The following is a 24,861-nucleotide window of genomic DNA, read 5'->3' on the forward strand; positions in this document are numbered from 1 at the left end:
TTTTTAGATTTTGTCAATTCTCTGGTACTCTACTGGGGTTAAGAGTTGGGCAGTCTATTTTTGCCTTCACTCTGGCCTTATCCTTTTAGATATAACACCAGAAGTGACACCTTAGCATGACTGAGATCATGGATTCCTTGGAAGTTTAAAATTGGATGGAACTTCACCACGAGAGTAGGACGTTATCTCTCCAGGTTCAAGGCTTTCTGTGTCTTCCATCATGACGACTTGTTGGTGCCTAAACTCTGAGTCCACAGTTGAAAGGGGGCATAATAGCTTTACCCTCATTTTCGCTTTATACAGCACCTAGTGATGCAGCTTCAGGAACGATGTGTATGAAAGGCTGCCCAGAAAACCAGTGTAACCTTGTTCTACTCTAACTACTTTCCCTATAGGTGTAATTTACTTATGGTGGAGATTACTAAAATGTGTTCCACCAATGTAAAACTAGTAGAAAAGAAAATCAGCAGAAACCACTATATTCGTTTCTTAGAGCTGCCATACAAATGACCACAAACTTGGTGGCTTAAAACAATAGAGATTATTTTATTTGCTCACAGTTCTGGAGGCTAGAAGTCCAAAATCAAGGTGTCAGCAAAGACATGCTGTGTCTGAAGGCTCTGGGTAGAATCCTTCCTTGCCTTGCCTAACTTCTGAAGGCTTTTGGCAATCCTTGGTGTTCCTTGGCTTGTAGCTACATCCCTCCAAATTCTGCCTCCATGTTCAACTGGGCATCTTCTCTGTATGTCTGTGTAACCCCTCCCCTTCTTATGAGGACATTGGTTGTTGGATGTAAGGCTCACCCTATTCCAGTGTGACCTCATCTTAACTCATTACTTCTATGAAGACCCTATTTCCAAAAAAGGAACCATTTTGAGTTTCCAAGTGGATATGAATTTAGGGGACACCATTCAACCCACTACACACACATCCACATGCTCCTGCAACAGCATGGAAAGGTCTCAAATCCTTGTCATTCTGACAGCTCAAATAATGGAAGTTACAGAGGGATTTGTGGATGGGACACAGTCCTCAAATAATGGAGTGAACCACTACCATGTTGAAAGGAATGTTTTTAAAAAGCTGGAAAACTCATATTGAAGGTATTTATATGAGTGATATTAAGACCAAAAAAGGCAATCTTTCTTAGGTTTCTTACTAAAATGTTCTAAAATATTACACCAAATTAGGTACTAATAAATTGATGTATTTATAAATTGAAAATATGATATTTCCATGAATCTTTACAGAGGTCACCAAAAAGCTAGCAGTCATGGCTGTTGTATGTCCTTGGGTAAATTGTGACAAAATTCAGTCCTTCACACCATGAACTATGACTCTTTATAGTATAGAGGCAGTTTGCCACAGTGGAAATTGCAGGGGCTATGAAACAGGGTTGGGGTTCGGTTGAAGTCACAACTCATACCACACTGGACTAGTTGCTTCTGAGTCAGGTTCCTCAGCTGTAGAGTGGAGATACAAATACTTATCTCAATGAATTACATGAGGATTAATGAGATAATGCTTATAAAGCACAGGTACACAGAATAAATTCAAGTAATATTGATTGAACCAAGTTATGGCCTGATTCAATCTCAGGAAAGTTCTGATTTAATTTGAGACATCACTGTGGTCTCCTAGTCAGCTTACAGTGACCCAAGGCTGAAATTCCTATGACACATTTTGAGGAGGTCATTCTCAATGCCATTATGCCCTACCCATTTATCCCCGAGGACCTCAAAACTAGGCACTAATACCTAAGTCAAAGTAATCTGGCCATTATAAAAGCTTTCATGAATAAATCGCATGTAGCAATTATTCAGCATCCCTGGATTTCTTCCAACACCAGCCCATTTGAGAGGAGACCATCTGGCTTTGTTAAAGGTATTGTTTTGTGTCCTCATTATTCTTATATTGATATAACTAAAAAAATCTGGCTGTCACTGATAACAAACTGGAATTTAGGGGGCACACAGTCTGATTCAAGGCAGGATAAGGACAAAAGGAAGAATGTGGGGGCAGGACCCCATGAGAATACAAGTTCTGTTTGCCTTTGGCTTTTGCAACACATTCACCACGCTCCAGTAAGTTTAGGAACAACTCAACTTCTAACAGCATCAGGATTATTGTATGATTGTCCATCTCACCAATATCCATGCTTGCTCATAAGATCTGGCCCAGGACACTCCTGGTGTTTTCTTTTCTGTTGTGTTGGTTGTTTTGTTTTGTTTTGTTTTAGCGTCTGTTCACCCAAGCACAAAGACTCTGCAGGGGCTTTCTTGAGACCATGGGGAACTTTGCTTATGGTATTTTTTTGTTTTTGTTTTGTTTTGTTTTGGTCTTCTGAGGGTTTTAATTAATTCCTAAAAAAAAGTTTGGATCTTATACCAAAGGATAAAATATCAATGAATCATAAAAATTCAAGGTTAGAAAGGTCTTTATGGGTTCTTTAGATCATCCATCCTTTTCATGCCTCCTCCACACCATTTCTTCAGAATTGGCCTGAAGTTTGCATGAAATTATCCACTATCAGGGCATGCTACATACCGTGCAATCTTGTTTCATTTTTATGCAGTCTGACTGTTCTGATGAGAGTTTATACAAACTGCCTGAGAGTTCCCTTCTACATTAACTTGAAATTGTTCTTGTTATGACTCTTGTCAATGTTCTTCTGTTCTTTCATCTCTCTATAAACTCGTGTATTTTAACATATTTAAAGGCTTCAATTCATTGCAGTTATTATTCTTATTGTTGTTCAAATTACCCATATTTGGACAGTGTGATCTGTCCTCCAGCTGGCTACTGGGTCGTTTTGACCTAACTCTCTGGCAAAATGTTCCAGGCTCATCCTGTACATTTTACTTGCCAAGACCACGAATTAGCCATTGCTCTAAAGAGCCTTAATTTGTTCTCAATTACTTTCAAAATCATGTTTGGAAGAAATTTCTTTTTTTGAATGGTATGAGGTATTTTTTTCCTGGTTATTACAGTAATCATCTTTTTTGTAGAAAATACTAAAAGAGTTATAAAAATATAGACAGAACCACCAATACTGCCATCATCCTAAAATAATCAATGTTAATATTTTATCTTCTGAACCATCTCTCCACTTAAAGTCCTATGTCTCTTTTCCTAGGGGAAGAAGTGATGGGGGTAATTATAGGGGGAATAGACCACCTTTTAAACATTCAAGTAAAATCAAGTTGAATAAATGTTTTAACTTATGGATTATTTTTTCTAAACCTTAATTGGCTATCAAACATCCAGAAGAAACTGATGCATGTGAGAAACTTTAAATTTGGGTAATTTGGATTTTGTAAAAGTTGTTTTGTTACCATCAGTGACAGAGGCCCAAGATTGTCTACAAAGCTGAAGAAATCCACCAGATGGCAAACAGAATTCTATATATTCAATGGAAATGAAAACTGACAAAAATCAAGTCATTATAGAGCTAGAGAGAGTATTTTAACTTGTCAGTCTTTCATTTGTAGCACATATAACTCGGCTCTTACAATACTTAAAGCTGGGTAAAAATTGATAGAGAGGCATAGAAAGCTCAAATTACTGTTAATGGCTCTGCAAGTCCAGCTCCAGTTACAGCTTTGCCATTGTTTCCAGTGAAAAGGTTATTTTGTTTTGTTTTGTTCTTTAAAGATCTTTAGTAACCTGGAAGAAGAAAAATAAGAGTGGTAATTTTTTTATGATTTATGGCAACTTTAAAACATTAAGTAGAACGAAGCATTATTGACAAAAAAACAGATAAGTAACTAAAGGTCTTTAATATCTTTGTTTCCATAAGTGATTCCAGTGTGAAAACAGCCTGGAGACTGTTCCTTTCCCCCTTCTATCATTAATTCTACTTCATCTTCAGCTTCTGTGGTAGAAGAATCAAAGTGGCATTTTCTATCAAGCTTCATCATACTCCCTTTTGCCCATAGATGCTTTAATCTCCAAGGGGCTTTCTGAGCCTAAAGCCATAAACCCTAGTTTTTGTACTTTGTTGACATCCCAAAATATTAATCTTATGAATTTATCAAGCACTTAGCATTCCTTTAAACATAAAATAGCTAACATTCCTTGGTGGTTCTCAAAGTGTGGTCCCCAAGCCAGCAGAATAAGCTGTACCTGGGAGTTTGTTGGAAATGCAAGTTCTTTGGGGACCCAACCCACACTTACTAAATCAGAAACCCAACTGACTGTATTTCAACAAGCCCACTTGGTGATTCTGATGTGTGTTCAAATTTCAGAACAACTGCTTTAAACAGTCACATACTACTTAACCAATAAGTCAAATACATATTAACTGAACAAAACAAGTCTCCTCAACCATTTAAACACTGATTGCAAACTTAATTCAAATGCTCTTAAACATTTAACTTAATCACAAGCCTAGTGTTTTGGATTTCCTTGGATGCTCTAAACATTTTGAAAAAGGAAAAGATACAAAAAAATGGCCCATTGATTTACAGAGCTGATTAATATTTTAACAACAGAACTGGGCACCATGCTATTAATATCATAGATGTTGCTCTACATCTTTTTTTTTTTTTTAAAGATTTTATTTATTTATTTGTCAGAGAGAGAGCGAGCGAGAGCGAGCATAGGCAGACACAGTGGAAGGCAGAGTCAGAGGGAGAAGCAGGCTCCCTGCGGAGCAAGGAGCCTGATGTGGGACTCGATCCCAGGACGCTGGGATCATGACCTGAGCTGAAGGCATCTGTTTAACCAACTGAGCCACCCAGGTGTCCCAGTTGCTCTACATCTTTATCCCTACTTTTATTCTTATCTTTTATGGCCCTGGAATTGAAACTTCTCTACATTGCTGGTTTGTAAGGAATTCTACAAAAGACTACTTTGATACCTTTTCAGAACTTACCTTTGTAATTCTACCAAATCGGAAAGCCGGGGGGGCGGAGGGAAGAGAACCTCAAGAGGCTAGTAATGCAGGTTAAGTGGATTGCTGAACACTCAGTTTTGGTTGGGTTGTGGGAACTGGTTGCTAAGGTCAAGATGAACTAAACTCACATGGCTGGCCACTAGGCTGAATATATTTTTAGAACATCACTTTCACTTTTTATCATGGATCTATATTGGTTTCCTATTGGTGCCTTAACAAATTACCATACACTGTGATTTCAAACAACACAAATTTATTATCTTACACTTCCGGAGGTCAGATGTCTAAAATGAGTCCACAGTTGTGTTCCTTTTGGAGGCTCCAGGGGAGAAAGAATCCAAGTCCTCACCCTTTCCAACCTTCCTCCCTTTTCAAGAAGCTAGCATCTTCTCTCTTTCCTGATCTCTTGCCTCTCTTATGAGGACCCTTGTTATTACATTGGGCCCATCCCAGGATAATCTATCTCAAGATCCTTAATTAATCCTATCTACAAAATTCCTTTTGCTATCTAAGGTAACTTAATCACAGGTTCTGGGTACTGGGACATGGGCATGTTTGGGCGGGGAGCATTACTGTATGTACCATAGGACCCTAATTTTAGTTTTTTCATATAGATTCTGACTTTTTACAGAAATTAAAAGATAAGGTATCTTTTAAGTTTTATTTTCTTTGTTTTTCATATCTGGCAGACCCACTGTAATGTCTTCATGATATATTAACCTGGCCTGGTTTGGATATTTTAAAATATATGACATTGTTTTATAATTAGTCAGGTCATTAAGAAGTTTTATTCCCAGGGAGGCAGGAAGGTGAGGCTGAAAATTTAGATTCTTCTTCAGGACCATTAACTAAGTTATTTTGGAATAAATGGTCATGTCATCTTTCTAATTGGAAATTGTATATGGCAACTGGTGCTAGTTAACTGCTACACTCCTTTTCTACTTCACTTTCTATAAAACCACAAATGCTGACAGCATCTGCCCATTTGTGTTACGGTTTCTACCATTTCTAGGAATTTGGCTTCTAAGTTAATGTAATACTTTGTGATTTATACACATTATAAATGGTATGTATCTATGCTTTATAAACAGAAATATACTAATGAATCATTGAACACTATATAAAAAAACTCATGATGTACTATACAGTGGCTAACTGAACATAATAAAAAAGAGAAATATACTTAACAAAAACCCACAAAAGATCTATCTGTAAATGTAGATATATATAAATACTTTCTTACTTAGTAAATAAATTCAAATGTACATGGTAATAGCCATTCTTCACTGATGCTACAATTATGTTTTTATACATTTTCTTTGCATTAACTCTTTCTTTATTAGCATGATGGACTTTTAGAGGCACAAATTATTTTATTTGATGATTTTTGGTACTATAAGTGACCACAACTTGACAAATGGGAGCTCTTCAAGTTGATTTTTTTTTTTCCTTTTAGCACTGCCTCTGCCATTTTAAAATCGCTTTTGCTTCCTGGAAACCACAGGGTGTTATAGACCTGTACTGATTTAGTCCAGCCCAAGGACATGGAATCAACAATCCTGTAATAGTTTCTCTTTCCCCCTTCTTTTTAAAAGAAGATTTCATGTATTTATTTGACACAGAGATACAGTGAGAGAGGGAACAGAAGCAGGGGGAGTGGGAGAGGGAGAAGCAGGTTTCCTGCTGAGCGAGGAGCCTGATTAGGTGCTGGATCCCAGGACCCTGGGATAATGACCTGAGCTGAAGGCAGACACTCTTTTTCTTCTTCTTCTTTTTAATATAACAATATTAAGACCAAATGCTGGGCACTCGTTTTCTTCTTCTTCTTTTTAATATAAAAATATTAAGACCAAATTCTGGGTACTAGGGATACTTATAAGTGCTGAAAGGGAAAAGATTAGTTATTGCAGCTGCCATTGAACTGTTCCTGGTAGTGACTGAGCTGAAAGGAAAATAAATATGTCTTCTTTTTTTTTTAAGGTTTTATCCATTTATTTGTTTAGAGAGAAAGAGAGCAAGTTGGGGGGGGGGGTATAAAGAGAGAGAATCTCAAGCAGATTCCACACTATGTGTGGAGCCTGAGGCAGGGCTTGATCTCACAACCCCGAGATCACGACCTGACCCAAAATAAAGAGTCAGCCACTCAACCAACTGAGCCACCCATGCACCCCCAAAATGCCTCTTTTATAAGTCTATAAGATCTTGTTCTTTCCAGTATAGCACATCATGTTTTTAGCTCTTATTTTTCTTCTACTATAGGATTCTGAGACTACTGAGACTTTCTGCCTCTCCATTGTTCCATCCCACAGCAGAAGATCCCACTCTCTTCCCACATCCTCTTTCTATTTTTGAGAACAACTGTTCTCAGTCTTGTTGTCTTCATATTGGAATAACTTGGTAAGCTTTAAAAATATCGATGTGAATCTTCCACCATATCTCTGCTTTCATTTTCCAAAGGGCAGAATATGGCATCAGGATTTTTACAGCTCCATAGGTGATCCTAATGGGCAGCCAAGGTCAAGAACCTCTGTCCTAGGAGGTGTTGTGCAATCTCAGTAAAGCAGGCCAGGTACTCTCTCGTTAAGATTCTACCATATAGGTTCCTGAGGCATCAACTTCACATTATAAAAAGGTCAAGTAAATGCATGTTTGTCTTTTGGCTGCTTTGCTTCGAGAGCTCTTGGAATTGTTCAAGGGAGGGAACCACAACTGCCCTTTTTCAAGCATCTTGAAATCTTCATGTCCATAGGGCACTGACTTCTCCAGCTGCTCCCCTCATGTCTCCCTCTTTCAGCTTCATCATTCTTCATTCTTTCTAACCTTGTTCTAATTACTTCAAGGTTTGCAAGGCCTTGGTTTCCTCATCTATGAGGTTAAGATAACATTTATATATAACACACATTAAATCTAGCAAAACTCAACAATACATTGTAAAATTCTTGAAACCTTAAGAGGTTGGAAGGGTGCCTTGGTGGCTCAGTGGATTAAAGCCTCTGCCTTCAGCTCAGGTCACAATCCCTTTGGGCTCTCTGCTCAGCAGGAAGCCTGCTTCCCCCTCTATCTGCCTGCTTCTCTGTCTACTTGTGATCTCTGTCTGTCAAAAAAATAAATAAGATCTAAAAAAAAAAAAAAACCCTTAAGAGGCTGGAGACCTATGGTTCTAGCTCACTAAGATTATTTGAGAAGCTACAATATAAGTAAAATAAGGTCAACTGCAATGGTTAATCCAGATTGTTTTTTTTATCCTATTTGTACACACTTTAGGAAGTGATGCATATTTCAAGAAGTCCTTTCCAGTCAAACACTCCTCCACCTCTCTCTCTCAGAATTTTAGGTATCATAAAATTAACCAGTTCTTCTGAAATAGGAAACTGATAAGTGATTACATTTACAAACCTTAGTGGGATATCTACCTCCATCTAAATGAATTTTTATTAAGATCTTGAAGAAAGGAAGAAGATTTAAAATTCTTTTAACATAAAGCTTATGCCTTAGGACAGTGGTTCTCAACATTTGTAAGGTTATCTGAGTTACCTGGGAAACCTGGTAATAGTACAAAGACCCAGATTTCTCCCCTATTTCAGGAGCTTGGGGCTCCATAGTTTATTAGTTCTTTATTTAGTTCTGATACACACCAAAGTTTGGGAACCATTGCCATAGGTCATCGGATGGCCCAGGGCACCTGGTTATTCTAACAAGGGAGGCCTTAATGGAGTGGATTATTCATTTCTTAGGATTTGAGATGCCTTTTTCCTTCAATTGAACTAGAAAGCACTCTCTGCCAGAGATTATGGACAAAATCCTATTTTGCCAGGTTAGGGTTCTAAGAAATGAATGGATGGTACTTTTAAAAATTTAATGGCCTCAATTATGTCTCTGTTAGTGATCTCAAACTTTAATATGCAAATTAATAACCTGGAAACCTTATTAAAATGCAGCTTCTGATTCAGTAAATTTGAGTAGGGCCTGTGATTTGGAAATTCATGCATCCTTCCTCTCTTTCCCTTTCTTTTTTCCTTTTCTCTTTCTTTCTTTCTTTCTCTCTCTCTCTTTCTCTTTCTTGAGTTGGTGTGTTTGGTTTTGATTTTAGCCATTTGAATGGGCGTAAATTGATACTTCATTGTGGTTTTAATTTTTTGCATTTCCCTAATGATGAGTGATGCTGAGCATCTTTTCATGTGTCTTTTGGCCATCTGTATGTCTTTAGAAAAATGTCTATTCGGGTCCTTTGCCCATTTTTTAATTGGATTCTTTGTTTTTTGTTTTTTTTGTTGTTGTTGTTGAGTTGCAATTTCTTTTGACATGGTAATAATATCTACTACTTACTGATCTCTTACTATGAATAAGACATCATACTATTCCCTTTAAATAGGTAATCTCATGTAATCCTCACAACTCAATAGGATAGATATTACTGTTGTTGTTTTAGAGATGAAGAAAATAAGTCACAGAGAAATCATATAACATTTCCAAGGTCACACAGCTCGTAAGTTACAGAACCAGAACAAGAACCCCAATGGGTACTTTATAATCACAATTATATTTACTCTAACTACTACTATGAGTGGCTTTCCAAATTCTTTTGTCATTAAAAAAAAGATTCTTTAAAACCAAAATGGTAGAAGCCTCTATTGTAGAGGTTTCCCTTTAAATAATAAGAAAATGAGATTTTAAACCAAAGGCCATCCTTGCTAGTTTTGTAAGGCTGAAGCTTTAGTTGAGGAAACACCATCACTCTGATTCATGGAAAAAAATTAAAATATGGATCCCAGACTTTCCTTCCAGATATTTACACATGCAAAGTTGAGGAAATGTGTTTTAACAGTAAGAACATGGACTTTTTAAAAGATTTATTTATTTTTAAAAAAATTATTTTTATTTTTATCAAGTTTAATTAGCCAACATATAGTACATCATTAGTTTTTGATATAGTGTTCAATGATTCATCAGTTGGGTATAACACCCAGTGTTCATCACATCACTAGCCCTCCTTAATACCCATCACCTGGTTACTCCATTCCCCCACCCACCTCCTTTCTGCAATACTGTTTGTTTCCCTGAGTTCAGAGTCTTTCATGGTTGTCTCCCTCTCTGATTTCTTCCCATTCAGCTTTGCCTCCCTAGGAACAACAAATGTTGGCGAGGATGTGGAGAAAGGGGAACACTCTTATACTCTTGGTAGATTGATTTATTTATTAGAGAGAGAGAAAGGGAGAGAAACAAGTGGGGGAAGAGTCAGAGGGAGAAAATCTTCAAGCAGACTCCCTGTGGAGCAGAAAACCTAACACAGGGCTCAATCTCATGACCCTGAAATCATGACCTGAAGGGAAAGCAAGAGTCACTCAATCAACTGAGCCACCTAGGGGCCCCAAGAACATGGAGTTTTTTGTTTTTTGTTTTTTTCTTTTCAGCGTAACAGTATTCATTGTTTTTGCACCACACCCAGTGCTCCATGCAATATGTACCCTCCTTAATACCCACCACCTGGCTCCCCTAACCTCCCACCCCACCCCGCCCCTGCAAAACCCTTAGGTTGTTTTTCAGAGTCCATAGTCTCTCGTGGTTCACTTCCCCTTCCAATTTCCCTCAATTCCCTTCTCTCCATCTCTCCACATCCTCCATGTTATTTGTTAAGCTCTGCAAATAAGTAAAACAATATGATAATTGACTCTCTGTTTGATTTATCTCACTCAGCACAATCTCTTCCAGTCCCGTCCATGTTGCTACAAAAGTTGGGTATTCATCCTTTCTGATGGAGGCATAATACTCCATAGTGAACATGGAGTTTTGACTTAAATTGACTTCGGTTTGAATAGGAGCTCCTCCAGCTTACTCAGCTGTGGGGTCTGGGGCAAGTTACTTAACCTCTTTGTGTCTTAGGTCCTTCAGCTATGAAATGAAAATAATAACATTCACCTTTCTCTGTGCTATTCGAATTCATGGCCATGATTTGGTTTGCCTTGCCTTTTTGGTGGATTTTTGTGTTTATGATGTCGAACACTTTCTGTCTTTTTTCAGAGATGCTGATAGCTATGTAGGGTACAGAGACAAGGGCTGAATGCCCTCTCAGGCTCAGCCCCTACAGAAGTTTATTGTGGATTATGTCATTCAAGTTCATGCAGAAGCAGACTCCATAATGAAATTAGACTTGCAAGAGATTGATGGGGGAAACAACTGTGAAGGATGAAGGAAGGAGGAAGCAGAAGTAGGCAGGGAAAGCCTTCAGACCACAGTGCAGGTCCTACCGTATTGAAGGAAGAAGAGGGAGGAAGGAATAGGGTAAAAAGAACCTGAGACTGCAGCAGAGGTCTGAGAAAGTCTTGGCCAGGACAATGGGGAACCTCAGAGCAAAGACTGCCCATTGGAGCAGTCCCATGTCAGGCAGACTAACTCAGCTCTCGTGCCCCCACTCTGCTCAGCCATTGGCTGGGAATATAGTACGGAGGCCTTAGTGGAAACACTACAGTGTATCCCAAAAGTGCAGCAGCTGGGGGTTGTCGGCTAATGAGACTCCTCCCAGAAGGTTCTTTCTTGTGCGGCAACCTGGGTGTGCAACCATGGCTGCCACACACGTACTTTCAATTTTACATTGAAAATGTATATATGTCTGTGGGATGACATTAAAGAAAATGAGCCACATGCCAGACCATTAATGTCACTCTGTATACCTTGTTTTGGTCTTGTTCCTTTTAATTTTACCAACTGCCCCTTATCAGTTATAATTCATTGTCATAACTTGCTAGGCCCACAATTGATTTCTTACCCCTGTAAAAAAACAGTAAAATCAGTGGTCACTGGATGAGATCAGTGGAACAACATCTGGCTCCTATAATGACTACATGTTTAATGTTAGCTTTTATTTTTTTAGATTTTATTTATTTATTTGAGAGAGAAAGGGGTGGTATGAGAGAGAGAACATGAGCAGTGGGAGGGGCAGAGGGACAGGGACAAGCAGACTCCCCAGTGAACGGGGAGCCTGAGGTGGGGCTGGATCTCAGGACCCTGGGATCATGACCTTAGCCAAAGGCAGATGCTTAACTGACTGAGCCCCCAGGTGCCATAATATTAGCTTTAAAATCTGTCATGTTACATAGCTGTAACTTTGTAACAATTCTAATTTATTAGCATTTCTTATTCCTGTTTAAGATCATGTCTAAAGAAGGAATTATTAAGCATAATTAACTTAGATTATCTTTTCTTGGTCTCCTGCAGTGTGTTGTCTAGCATGACAGATGCAGTGCTGGCTCGAGTGTACAAACAATCAGATCTAGATATTCTGGCTAAAGAAGCATCCATCCCAATCATCAATGGGCTGTCAGATTTGTACCATCCTATCCAGATCCTGGCTGATTACCTCACACTCCAGGTTGGCTTATTTCTTTGCCTTACATAAAAGCAAAATAAATAAATTGTTCCCAACTAGCTCTAAATGGAACCATTTAAATCATGGTATTGGTGTTTTGTTTTCAAATATCACTTTGGCAAAGAACTATAGCATATCTGTGAATGCTAGATCTCCAAAGGAGACAGGGCATTGTTAAAAACAGATCATCAGATCCTTCTATTCTCAACTCAATTCACAACCTCTTTTATTCCCACCCCCCCCCCATGCCCTCTTCTTTCAATCACTGTTTTCTGGGGACATATTTAACAGAGAGGATGACAGAGAATTTTGGAGCATACAGAATGGAAATGTTTTATGTAATCCTACATACATCCGGCTCTGTGGCTTGGGAATGAAGACTGGTTGAGTATGCTTTGAATATTCAAAATGGTCCACTACCAAATCACTTTCTGAGAGGGAGGCCATTTTCTATCACTTTAATAAACTGCTTGAGACTGGAGTTAAGAACACATAGAATTTATAGAACCGAGGCAAAATTAGCCATGTCCCCTTAAATTAGAAACTTGAATAACTTTGAAAAGATTCATCTCATTTGGCTTGCCACAGCCAATCTACATGGTCTTGCCATCGGGAATCCTGACAATCATGGTTTCTCTGTGGATGGACTGTTCTGGAAGACAGGGAGAAGTGATGGGTCCATATTCCTCCTTATTTCAATAAGCCACACACATATGAATGTGAAGTTAAACTCAAAATGAAATAGAACTCTTTGGTGATGAGGATAGGAATCATGCAGAGAAGATGATACAACAATGTTAGATACCAAGTGGCTGCTGGCAGGTGTGGCTTTACATATATGCCAGATAATTTAATGCCCCCCCTCTGGGGCTTCATCATTACTAGATTACAGATTTATTGAAGGACAATAAAATTTCCTATTCATCATATTGTCTGCTGCATGGCCTGGTGCAATGCCTTCATATAGAAGATACTCAAAGCAGGAGTTGAGTGAATAAATAGCAGCTTATTAAAAACATGGCATTTAAATCAGATGGACTTGGATTTAAATCCTAGATTCACCATGTAGTAGTTCTGCGATCTCAAAGTTGTTTAGCTTTTCTATTTTTAAAATATTATCTTTATGAATATATAAAATCTGTGAAGCCTACAGACACTTCAAGAAAAATAAAACAAATGCCCTGAAGCCTATTACATAGTTTTGTCAAATCTTACTTTAGAAATTTTTTGTTTTTAAATAATAGAAAGAGTTGCAGCCTACTGGGAAACTCTTCCTGATCCCATTTCCTTTCACCCCACAAAGAAATTATTTTCCTCATGTTTGTATTTATAATTCCCAGGCATGTGTTTATATTTTGACTACACATCTATATCTGTAAACAACCAAAATATTAATGAGCATGTTTTTGAATTTTATATAAATGCAAACATAGACACCATGTTCCACTATTCCAGATGCACTGTGTTTCCCCATTCTAATACCAATGAATGTAAGCTCCATAAAGGTAGTGATTATTTTTTCCTCTCCTTTCTTCGTTGTTCTATCTCCAGGACCAAGGAAAGCCTCTGGACATTGATGGCACTCAATTTGTTGAGTGAATGAATGAATGAACGAACGAATGAATGAATCCAACAAAGATTCAGATTTTAAATGTATGAAACTATGAGTCTCTGTATGAGTTCATATGATGTCATGGTTTAAGACATTAAGTCATTTTGCTATTTATTGTGACTGTACATTCATATTATTGAATTGCTCTATATAATGCAAAAACAAAAAACTAGAAGTTTATTCATTCCAACAAAGCTATAAAAAATGAGGTGAAGGCTGACTCTTTCCTTTATTTTAGCTCTAATAATTGTTTCACACAATGGCTTTCCTCCTGGATGTAATCTCCTCCTCCCTTGGCTTTTAGGAACACTATGGCTCTCTGAAAGGCCTTACCCTCAGCTGGATTGGGGATGGGAACAACATTCTGCATTCCATCATGATGAGTGCTGCAAAATTCGGGATGCACCTTCAGGCAGCTACTCCAAAGGTAGGGGAACTTTCTGCCTTGAGACTAAGCCCCTCTTAAATCATCCCAGATACAACTACCAGTGAAAACAAACCAGTCTTCCATTCAAGGAAGGTACAGGTGAGGCCACAAACTTAAGGCTATGTAACTAGGATTACTATTACATTTATGTGGCCTCTTGAGTGCCCATTTCCCATGAAGTCTCTCTTCTGTGTGTCTTTCTTAAAAGCCTCTCTGAATTATCCCTTTGATGGCTCTGAAGCCAGCCATTATGATGACTGGCATCCTTGGGCACCGCTACAACAGAGGCTGAAGAAAGCAATGAAATCCAGACAGTGTAGAATTCCCAAGGCATAGAGAGAATGTCATCGCTTTTCTAATACTGCAGTTTAGTAGAAAAAATGCCAATCTAGCGTGAAGGTCACAGTGATGGCTTCTATACCAGCTTGATATTTCAAACTCAACTCCAGGGGCCCTGCAGCTTTTCGAATCTGAGTCCCACGCGGCTGTGAAAATGTCCCCAATTTACTTCCTACTCTGCTGCTAATCTCACACAGAATGTACAGGAGGCATGACTTCTTTCATAGGTTATTTTCAAAAGTAACACTTTTAGTATGTAAGAAGTTGGTAATAGTTGCTGCCTCTGAGAAGGGGAACTGGGAGGTTCAAGGACAGAGATAGGAGGGACACTTTATTTTCATGGTATATCCTTTTATGTGGTTTGAATTTCTCAACATGTTAATGTTTTACCTACATAATGACATAAATCCATAGATAAACACACCCAAATAAAAAAGTGTAGATGCCTCCAAGAAAAGCCCTATGTTAAGACACTCCCTGCCTCATACAAAATAAATAGGCCTTTTACAGGACAAAAATTAATGTACAAGAGACTCATACACAAACCAGTACTGAAGAATCCCCACAGAACCTTTTAAATATTCCATCACTGGGGCACCTGGATGGCTCAGTGGGTTAAGCCTCTGCCTTTGGCTCAGGTCATGATCTCAAGGTCCTGGGATCAAGCCCCACATTGGGGGGGGGGGTCTCTGCTCAGCAGGGAGCCTGCTTCCCCCTCACTCTCTGCCTTCCTCTCTGTCTACTTGTGATCTCTGTCTGTCAAATAAATAAATAAAATCTTTTAAACAATCCCATCACTGCTGAATATTTTCCCCATTATGTTTCTGATTGGCTAATGATATCCAATTAGGAGTCTCTTTTTTTAATCGATTTTTTAAAAGATTTATTTATTTATTTGACAGAGAGAGAGATCACAAGTAAGCAGAGAGGCAGGCAGAGAGAGAGGGGGAAGCAGGCTCCCTGCTGAGCAGAGAACCTGATGCAGGGCTCAATCCCAGGACCCTGAGACCATGATCTGAGCCAAAGGCAGAGGCTTAACCCACTGAGCCACTCAGGCGCCCCTCCAATCAGGAGTCTTTAAAGGGAAAACTCCCCTAAACAGAGACTGTTTCAGAAACAAAGTGAAAGATAAAATCGGCCCTGTCATTAAGAGCAACTATTCACAATTACTGTGGACTAGTGTGTTTCTGACCAGGCATCTGTTTGCTGCTATTTCAGTAGTGTGTGCGAGGGTTCCCTCTAACAAACTAAGACATCCAGAGGCATCTTAAAATTACTAAGGCCTAAAATTACTCCCTGCTTCTGCTTCTTGAGTTTGAGATGTTTATTTGCCAATCACCAGGAACATGAATTTCACAATATGGGTTAATGACTGAATTTCTCTAATAGGAAATTCCCCAGTCCCCCAGGCTTTCATGCACTCTTCATCCCTTCCTGCACCAGTGTCTCAGGCTGAGTTCCCCACAAGGGATTTAGTGAGGATTTGTGTACAGAGGGCCATTTAGAGTCACTAACCATCCCGGTTTGCCTCAGACGGAGGGATTTCCAGGGACATCAGACTATCGGTGCTAAAAGTGGGATACTCCCAAGCAAAGGGCATCATTTGGTCACTCTAGTGCCATGTCAGGCATCATCCTACAGAAGGAAGCTACAGCCTGATCCCACAGGTGAACTCAGAAGCGTAACTTATGCCCCAGAGTTGTCTCAAGCTGAGGCAAGGAAGGTGGGCTTGCTTCCTCTTTTTTTAAGATTTTATTTATTTTAAAGAGAGAGAGAGAGAGAGAGAGAGAGAGAGAGAGAGAAAGTGCACAAGTGAGGGGAGGGGCAGAGAGAGAATCCCAAGAGGACTCCGCACTGGGAGCCAATGCGGGGCTCTGTCCCAGGACTCTGAGATCATGAACTGAGCCAAAATCTAAAGTCGGATGCTTAATCAACTGTGTCAGCCACACACCCCAGTAGGTGGGCTTTCATCCTTTGAACAGTCATTGGTCAAAGGCAGCAAGGGGAGGTGGGGTAGTAAAACCCCTGGCACTTTTGGCAGGAAAAGCAGCTGGGTAGCCAGAGAGCTGTCTTCCCAGGAAGAGCTGTAAGTGCTGTTAAAAGCCCATTGAAATGGGGAGAGGGAGCAAAAGCTGTGAAAAGAAATCCTACGATGGCATCTGCGTAGAGCACCGGCATTGTCCAATGTCTCCTGCCAAAGAAAAAGAAAACAAAATGCTTTTCACTAGTGCTCTTGCTGAACCAGTTTGAGTCAATGTGCCATCTGTTATAACAAAGTACCACACACTGGGTGGCTTCAAATGATAGAAATTTATTATTTACAGTTCTGGAGACTAGAATTCCAAAATCAAGATGGCGGCAGGGCCATGCTCTCTCTGAAATCTCTAGGAAAGAATCCTCATCTCTCTCCACAGCCCCAAGCTTCCTGGGCTTGTGGCTGCAACCTTCTAGTCTCGTCCTCCATATTCTTGCCTTTATGTCTCTGTTTCTCTGTAGGAGAACATCAGTCATGTTAAAAGTAGGCCCGCACTGGGGCGCTTGGGTGGCTCAGTGGTTTAAAGCCTCTGCCTTTGGCTCAGGTCATGATCTCAAGGTCCTGGGATCAAGCCCCACATCGGTCTCTCTGCTCAGCAGGGAGCCTGCTTCCCCCTCTCTCTCTGCCTGCCTCTCTGCCTACTTGTGATCTCTGTCAAATAAATAAATAAAATCTTAAAAAAAAAAAAAGTAGGCCCACATTAATCCAGTATGACCTCATCTTAACTCCTTACATCTGTCAAGACCCTCCTAGATAAGGTTACATTCTGGGGTTCTGGCTGAAAATGAATTTTGGGAGGATACTCTTCTACCTAATACACTTGCCATAGAAGAAATGGCAGACACAGACAACAGCATGTATTAGAAGCCACCCTATTATAGTAAACTGTGGGGACTCAGAGAGAGAATTCTTTTTTTTTTTAAAGATTTTATTTATTTATTTGACAGAGAGAAAGAGGTCACAGGTAGGCAGAGAGGCAGGCAGAGAGAGAAAGAGAGGGAAGCAGGCTCCCCGCTGAGCAGAGAGTCTGATGCGGGGCTCAATCCCTGGATCCTAGGATCATGACCTGAGCCGAAGGCAGAGGCTTTAATCCACTGAGCCACCCAGGTGCCCCTCAGAGAGAGAATTCTTACAGCAGATAATTCTCTTTCTTTTAGCATAAATGGAAATGAAGGGTCAGATCCGACTTGTGCTTAAGGTGGTTGTCCTTCACTTTATGGGAAGAGTTAACACACCGTCACCCAAATCTAGTTGGAAGAAAAGCTCTGTATTAATGCAAACTGTGATTGCATTTAGTTTTTACAGTGACAACATTTATTGACAGTAACTGTTCCCTGATAGAAGATGCTCCTGGAGAGGCTTTATTCTGCTGGAAAAAATAGAGGATTTAAACATTTTATGGTGTATCAGAGATGTTTTATTACCACCAAAGGGAAAAATTTGAATCTTACAAGGTAATTTCAATATTGTTCTTAGGCAAAAACTCATTTAAATGACAGACAGCGTTAAAACTTTGTCAAATCTTGGTGGGAGTGAGAGTTTTAAAAAGTCTTTGGGAAAGCGTGATAGTGCAGAAGTTGTTCAGTTAATTTATAAGTAGGCCTATTTCCTTTCAAGATAAAGCTAGGAGATTTATTGTAAATTTAAGAATCCCTGAAGTCTCCAAGGCCATAATTAATCTATTTCCCCATTCTTCAACTGGGAATAACTTACATGTTCAAGAAAACATAATTTTGTCCTTGATTGTAAAATTGCTCCATAAACTATTGATGGTAATGATTTTAACATTGTTCTAAGTGAATATTTATACTGAACTGGGTTTGTTAATCACCTTCTTCCTCTGGTTTTAAGATTTATGTAAAAGCCAATGAGTGATTTAGTATTGAAAGCTGAGCTGTGAGTAAAGAATTCCTCTTTGTATTCTCAGTCATGGCCCAGTGCATGCAAGGTTGGGTGATTTTCTAATTTCCAAACCTCTCTGTTGGTTCTCTAAGTACTTATTGATTCCTTCTGTAAGAATGATTATATGTAGGAAGTATAAAACCTGCTCTCTAGAGGGAAGGCTAAATTTTCAGGGCAGGAGGCACATGGGGTAATGGCCAAGCCTCTTCATTTATGTTTACTGGTATGAATGGTCACATTAGTTACTAAATTAGCAAAGCTTTATTAATTACCTTCTCCACATCCCGATAAAAGAGCTCTAGAACTTACGGCTATTTGAGGGCGGTCTAAAATGTCTGTGTCACCATCATCAGCGTCACGTGTAGTTTCTTTCAAGAATTTTGTTATGAGAAGGAACTACGGTAGACACTCATGTGCAAATAGACAGTTTCAAAGGAATGAACCTGAACATGCCTGTGACAGGCTGAGGTTCCTAGGAGTAGACTCTGAGACAGAGTTTGGTGTGCAGGATGCTTATTAGGGCACGCCCTTGAGACCAACACCTGTGGAAGGGAAGGGAGGAAAGCAGGAGTGGGCAGAGGAAGAAGCCGAGCTGCACTGCAGGTCGAACAACAGCCTTGTCTGACCTTACAGAGACTTCTAGATCTGAGATGGCCATTTAGAGCTGTTCCAAGTTGGGAGGAGGGAGTCAAGTTTCCAACCCCTTCTGTCAATCAGTCATTGAATGTAGGTCGCCCCAGAAGGGGATGTGACCTTGGATGAGTCAGCTCTCTGCAGCTGAGGCAGTGCCCAAAGAGGGCTGGCGGCTGAAAGCCATCTTCTGGCAGCACGCCCAGCAGCTGGGGGAATAAGTTCTTTATTCATGAAGGGGGGATGTGAGTGGCATATCACAGTGTGTATCACAATGCTCCACTGAGAATTTCTAAAACCCAACTTCTAATAAATGCTAAGAATTCGGGAAAATGAGAAGGATGGAGGAAGGTGAGAATAACTGCGCTGTTTGGACTGACAAGACCTCCATATGGAGGGTCCAGAGGTGAGGCTGGGCTAAAGTCTGACAAAAGAAGAGCTGACATGTTCCAACAAAGACCCCCAGGAGGGGACAGGAGGAGGTGTTCAAGGGTAAAAGGCTGAGATGGCAGAAAGGGGCAAGACATAGTACGGAGATAACAAGAAGATTGCCTTTCCTACAGCAAGATGTTGAGAAGAATTAAGAGAGACAGAAACAGGGAATGTGGGGGTAGGGGGAAGCCTTGATACTCTTAATCAGCTTGGACGTAAGGAACAAGTGGTAAACATTGCAGGCTTCAGAGAAAACAATCCTTGCTGCTGTTGACAGAACAGATTGGAGGGGGAGAGGGGAGGTGCAGGGCTACCTGAGGCATCTGGAATAGCTTGGGGGTGGGGGAGGCTTTAGTGCCCTCGAATGTCCCCTCACCCAGAGCTGAGACTCGGCCAAGCAAGCGAGGCCCCTCTGGTGTGCCATTTGTGCTCACAAAGACTCCGACAGTTCTGCTTAAACTGTCTCAGCGCCTCGCTTACTTCACCCAAGCCCTGACCCTGCTCTCACCAAATGATCCCAAACAAATACATTTGAGCGAAAGCAGGGTGCTTGTGGTGTAAATGGCATTTCAAAGCACGAGTCCTGCACTCAGAACACTGGCACGTGGCCTGTGCGTATTTAGCTGGGGTGCTTGGGGAAGGTTCTTCTGCGGAGGAGACATTTGAGCTGAGACTTGAAAACGTTAGCCACATGAAGCAAGCGGAGAAAAGCATCCCAGACAAAAACAAAAACAAAAACACAAACAAAACATTGCAAAAAAAAAAAAAAACCCACACAGCTCGTGGAAAGATGGAGACAAAATGGCATCTGCTTGTAGAATTACGTATGTAATCCTCTTAACACTATTAGAGGAAGGAGAAGGGGCCTTACTGAGAGCTGCAAAGCACCACGCCCTGTTTATCTGATAATTAAAGAGGTCAAGGATAATAAGAGAAAGATGGGGCAGCTGGTTACCTTGTTAAATTCCCAAAAGCCCTATGAAGGTTTGGAATTTAGATGTCAATACCATATCCCACTTGAAGCAGCAAAGGGAAGGATAGCGGGCTTGCTATTGAGAGGAAAATAACGAATATATAAGACAGCCTAATACAAAACAATTGCCTAAATAACAGTTGACTTCTTCCCCCTGCAGGGTTATGAGCCAGATCCCAGTGTGACCAAGGTGGCAGAGCAGTATGCCAAGGAGGTATGCTCCTTATATGTAAACTTACAATGGCCTTTCTCTGTCCCATGAACTTGTTTAACGGCCATGCTTGTGTATGCTAGAACGGCACCAAGCTGTCACTGACAAATGATCCATTGGAAGCGGCTCGTGGAGGCAATGTGTTAATTACAGACACGTGGATAAGCATGGGACAAGAAGAGGAGAAGAAAAAGCGGCTCCAGGCTTTCCAAGGTTACCAGGTTACAATGAAGGTACAAAGTGATGCCTCTCTGAAGGTTCATTAATTCCATTCACAAAGGGCCGAACCATCTGATCACTCATTCGCTTTAGGGACAGTAGACTGTCCTCCCTTCCCTATAAAGGACTCGCTGACTGCATCCTCCAGGGATTTCTCTCCTCCTGAAGCTTAGCTATGGATGTTCTTTGGAAAGACTCTTTTGTCCTGGATGCAGGCATTTGCACTCAGGCAGAAGAGAGAAGCAAGCTTTTCCCTCTCACAGCGATGGAGGCAGGGAGGCATCAGAATGCTTTGCTGTGTGTGTGTCTAGAGACACTGTTACTTCTGTTGCATGCAGTTTCTTCTGATTTCTCCTCTAAGAAAAGCTGCATAATTAGGTTCTTCAGGCTAGTCCTTGCCTCTAGTTGTTCAGGACACTCGAGTCCAGTTTAGCTTTGCTTACGGCTTCCAGGGCATTCCCAGGGGAATCCCATCTACTCTGATGCCTTTCATTAAGATCTGAAGCAAGTCTTCTCAGTGCTGAGCATGCCTCTGAATTGCCTGGAGCTCTTAATACATAGCTGGCAGGACCCCACTCCCCCAGGGTTCTGAATCAGTAGATTAGAGGTGGGACCCAAGAACTGGCATTTATACCAAGTTCCCAGGTGATGCAATGCTGCTGCTCCAGGGTCACACTTTGAGAACTGCTCTTCTGGAAGAATACTCTACCAGGCAAGTATACATTGGGATTTTGTCAGCAGAGCAGCTAGTCTGTTTTGGTGGAGAAAGAGACTGAGCAAACACAACAGATATTTCATTGATAAAGCAATATGTAAATACTAGCTCCTTATTTATCCATGTGAATAGAATGAAGTTTGGAAAATAAAAAGTGGAAGTGTCTTTCCTATATCCTTTCAACAGTGACTATTCCCAGAGGGAGCCATGGTTCGACAATTTGATGCATCTCTTTGCAGACCTTTTCTGTGTATTTATATATGACTTCATACACACACACACACACACAACTATTAATGTCTCGTAAATGGCATATCGGACATATTATTCTGACTTACTTTTCCCACTTAACAAATCTTAGATTTTCTTGTCCATTTATTTAGATATTTTTCATTATTTTAAATGGTTGCATAAAATTCCAAGGTCTGGGGGAACTATGATTTATGTTGATAAATTGGGCTTTTTTAATGATCCCAATTACAAAAAATGCCGTGATGAATATCCTTATACGTATTTCTCTGTGCAAGTATTACTGGAGAATAGATCCATGGAAAAAGAAGTTCTGTGTAAAGTGGTATATACTTTTTAAAATAGGTAAATGCTGCTAAATAGCCATCCAAAAAGAATTGATAATTTCTACTCTCTCCATACTCTTTCTACTCTTAGTTGTTATTTACATTTTTAATTTTTAAAATCTGTATCTCATGCTTTTTAAATTTTGCATTTCCTTGATTACTAATGAAGCTAAACATCGTTTCATGTTTACTGGCCATTTCCATGTGTCTTTTTCTAAAATGCTATCGTATCCTTTGCCCATTTTCTATTTTTTTTTTTTTTTTGCCATTATTGGTTATAGAAGTTATTTATACATTATGGCTAATCTGTTGGCATATATGTGGAAATACGTTCATGGAGAAATTCTAAATTCCTTGTGGCTTACCTCGTCCTTGCCTTGACCAGCCTTAGGCATTTTTGTGTTGCTAGGACTGCAGACTTGAAGAACATTCATCACACTGATGTATGACTGACTCGAATGTTATTCCTTTCCCATGTAACTTTGCCATTATTTTAGAAATTCAGAAGGTTCTGAACCTCGAACAAGTACGGGAAGTAAAAATTTTAGTAAAAGGCAGTAATTTTGAGGTAAGAAATTATGAGGTACTGCAGTTTTGACTCTGTAAGCGAACAATGGAAATGGATGGGAAAATGTAGCTTTCAGGACTTAATGGCTGGAGAAAATCACAACTGTTAGGGACTTTTGCATTAAGAGGGATACCTCTTGTGTATAGTGCCCATAATCCTGTTTAATGCACTCCTATCTCAACACACTCTCTTTCAAAAGTGTTTTAATTAGTGACGAGGTATGCTTCAACTGCTAAAAACCGTAACTTGTAGATAAGCTCAAAATGTAACATAACCTCATAAAAGCAACTTTTAAAATATATTGGGGCATAATGGGTAACTTTTGCTATCAGCCACGCATTACATCCATGGAACTCTTTACTGAAATATTCACAATCCCTCTAGACAGAGAACCAGAAAACTGAATTAGTGGTTTAATTTGGAGTAACATTCTCCCAAATTAAAAAAAAAAGACTATAAAATTCCATAAGTTGAAAGTACCATTTATGTTTCCTTTTGGTGCCTTGAATTTAAACCACTGCTCTCCCTCATCATCTCTCAATTTGCATTTGGTCTCTGACTCCACACCATATGTGTGTTTTAATATTGAAGAAGACAAAAGTAATAGCCGTATATACTAGTCAAAACACAGATGCATCCTATTTCTTCTTTAGACTGCTAAAGTTGCTGCCTCTGACTGGACATTTTTACACTGCTTGCCCAGAAAGCCAGAAGAAGTGGATGATGAAGTGTTTTATTCTCCACGATCACTAGTATTCCCAGAGGCTGAAAACAGGAAGTGGACAATCATGGTAAGCAAGAAATGGGGAATGGAAGCTAAGAAGAGGTTCTCTGTGTGGTCCTAACTTGGTCATTCAAGCCTTTTGGTAAATAATAAGCAACTGAGATTATCTGCCTATATGACTTACTCATAAGGCATCTATTTTTTCCCAGAAAGTTCATAATAGATTATTATTGTTTCTTAGCATTTATATTGTATTTTTAATGGCATAAAATTGATGTCCTTCCAAATATATCTATTTTATTTTATTGCCTTTTTTTTTTTTTAAGAAAGAGAGAGAGTGAGAAAGAGTGGGTCAGGGGGTGGGGCAAAGGGAGAGGAAGAGAGAATCCCAAGCAGGTCCCATGCCAAGTGTGGAGCCCCAGGCTGGGCTCAGTCTTATGACCCTGAGATCATGACCTGAGCTGAAATCAAGATTTGGGTGCTCATCCGAATGAGCCACCCAGGTGCCCCCAAATATATCTATTTTAATAAAAATTGAGGCTGCTCTTAATCAGCCTGAACACCAGCCACCATTGCCTGCCAACCATTATATTGTATAATTCTTATTTTACAGTCCCCTTGTTAATATTTATAGATTCCAAATTCAGTGCCTGGCACAAAATGAGTATTTAAAGAAATCTTATTTCCTTTCTCTTTTCTTCCTTTTATGACTTACCTAGATCATTGTTTTGGTTCTCTACTTGACTTTGGCTCTATAGATATATCTGCTTTAGGTACTAAACATTTCCAGAACTGCAACAAAACAAAGTTAACAAAATACTTCTCCACTTAACATAAGTTTCATCTTCATCACTGCTATTCTAGGAAATATTAACCTTACATCTGTGTGTTACAATAGTCCAAGCATCACCTTCTTCTCTGAAAAACTGAGAATCATGTATCATAATTTAGTACCACTGTGGGTTTTTTGTTTTTGTTTTTGTTTTTAGTTTTTTAGTTTTTAGTGATTTAACTGATTTCAATTACTGTACCAGCTGGGGTATTACTAGCAAACAGAGGCCACTCTAGGAAAGATAAAAAGATAATATAAGAATTTATTAAGAGACATTTAGCAGTGCCCAGAATCTCTGGGGAAAGAAGGTGCAGCAAGTCATTCCTGGATACCACATATTCAGAAACAACACACACAGGAAAATCGCCCAACAACATCGTGGTTTTTTAGTAGCCAAACAGCACTGA

General features: G+C 39.7%; 1 protein-coding gene across 1 annotated transcript in view; it reads left to right on the top strand.

Moving 5' to 3' along the window:
• OTC (ornithine transcarbamylase) overlaps positions 1-24,861 on the top strand; it is a 62,486-nt gene that overhangs the window by 29,298 nt on the left and 8,327 nt on the right. Inside the window, exons 5-9 of the mRNA XM_059158205.1 lie at positions 12,110-12,263; positions 14,177-14,299; positions 20,771-20,824; positions 20,905-21,054; positions 23,552-23,689. Coding sequence (XP_059014188.1) covers positions 12,110-12,263; positions 14,177-14,299; positions 20,771-20,824; positions 20,905-21,054; positions 23,552-23,689 — 619 coding nt within the window. The remainder of the gene's footprint in view (positions 1-12,109; positions 12,264-14,176; positions 14,300-20,770; positions 20,825-20,904; positions 21,055-23,551; positions 23,690-24,861) is intronic.

Source organism: Mustela lutreola, chromosome X (genome assembly GCF_030435805.1).
Source record: "Mustela lutreola isolate mMusLut2 chromosome X, mMusLut2.pri, whole genome shotgun sequence".
Classification (NCBI taxonomy): domain Eukaryota; kingdom Metazoa; phylum Chordata; class Mammalia; order Carnivora; family Mustelidae; genus Mustela; species Mustela lutreola.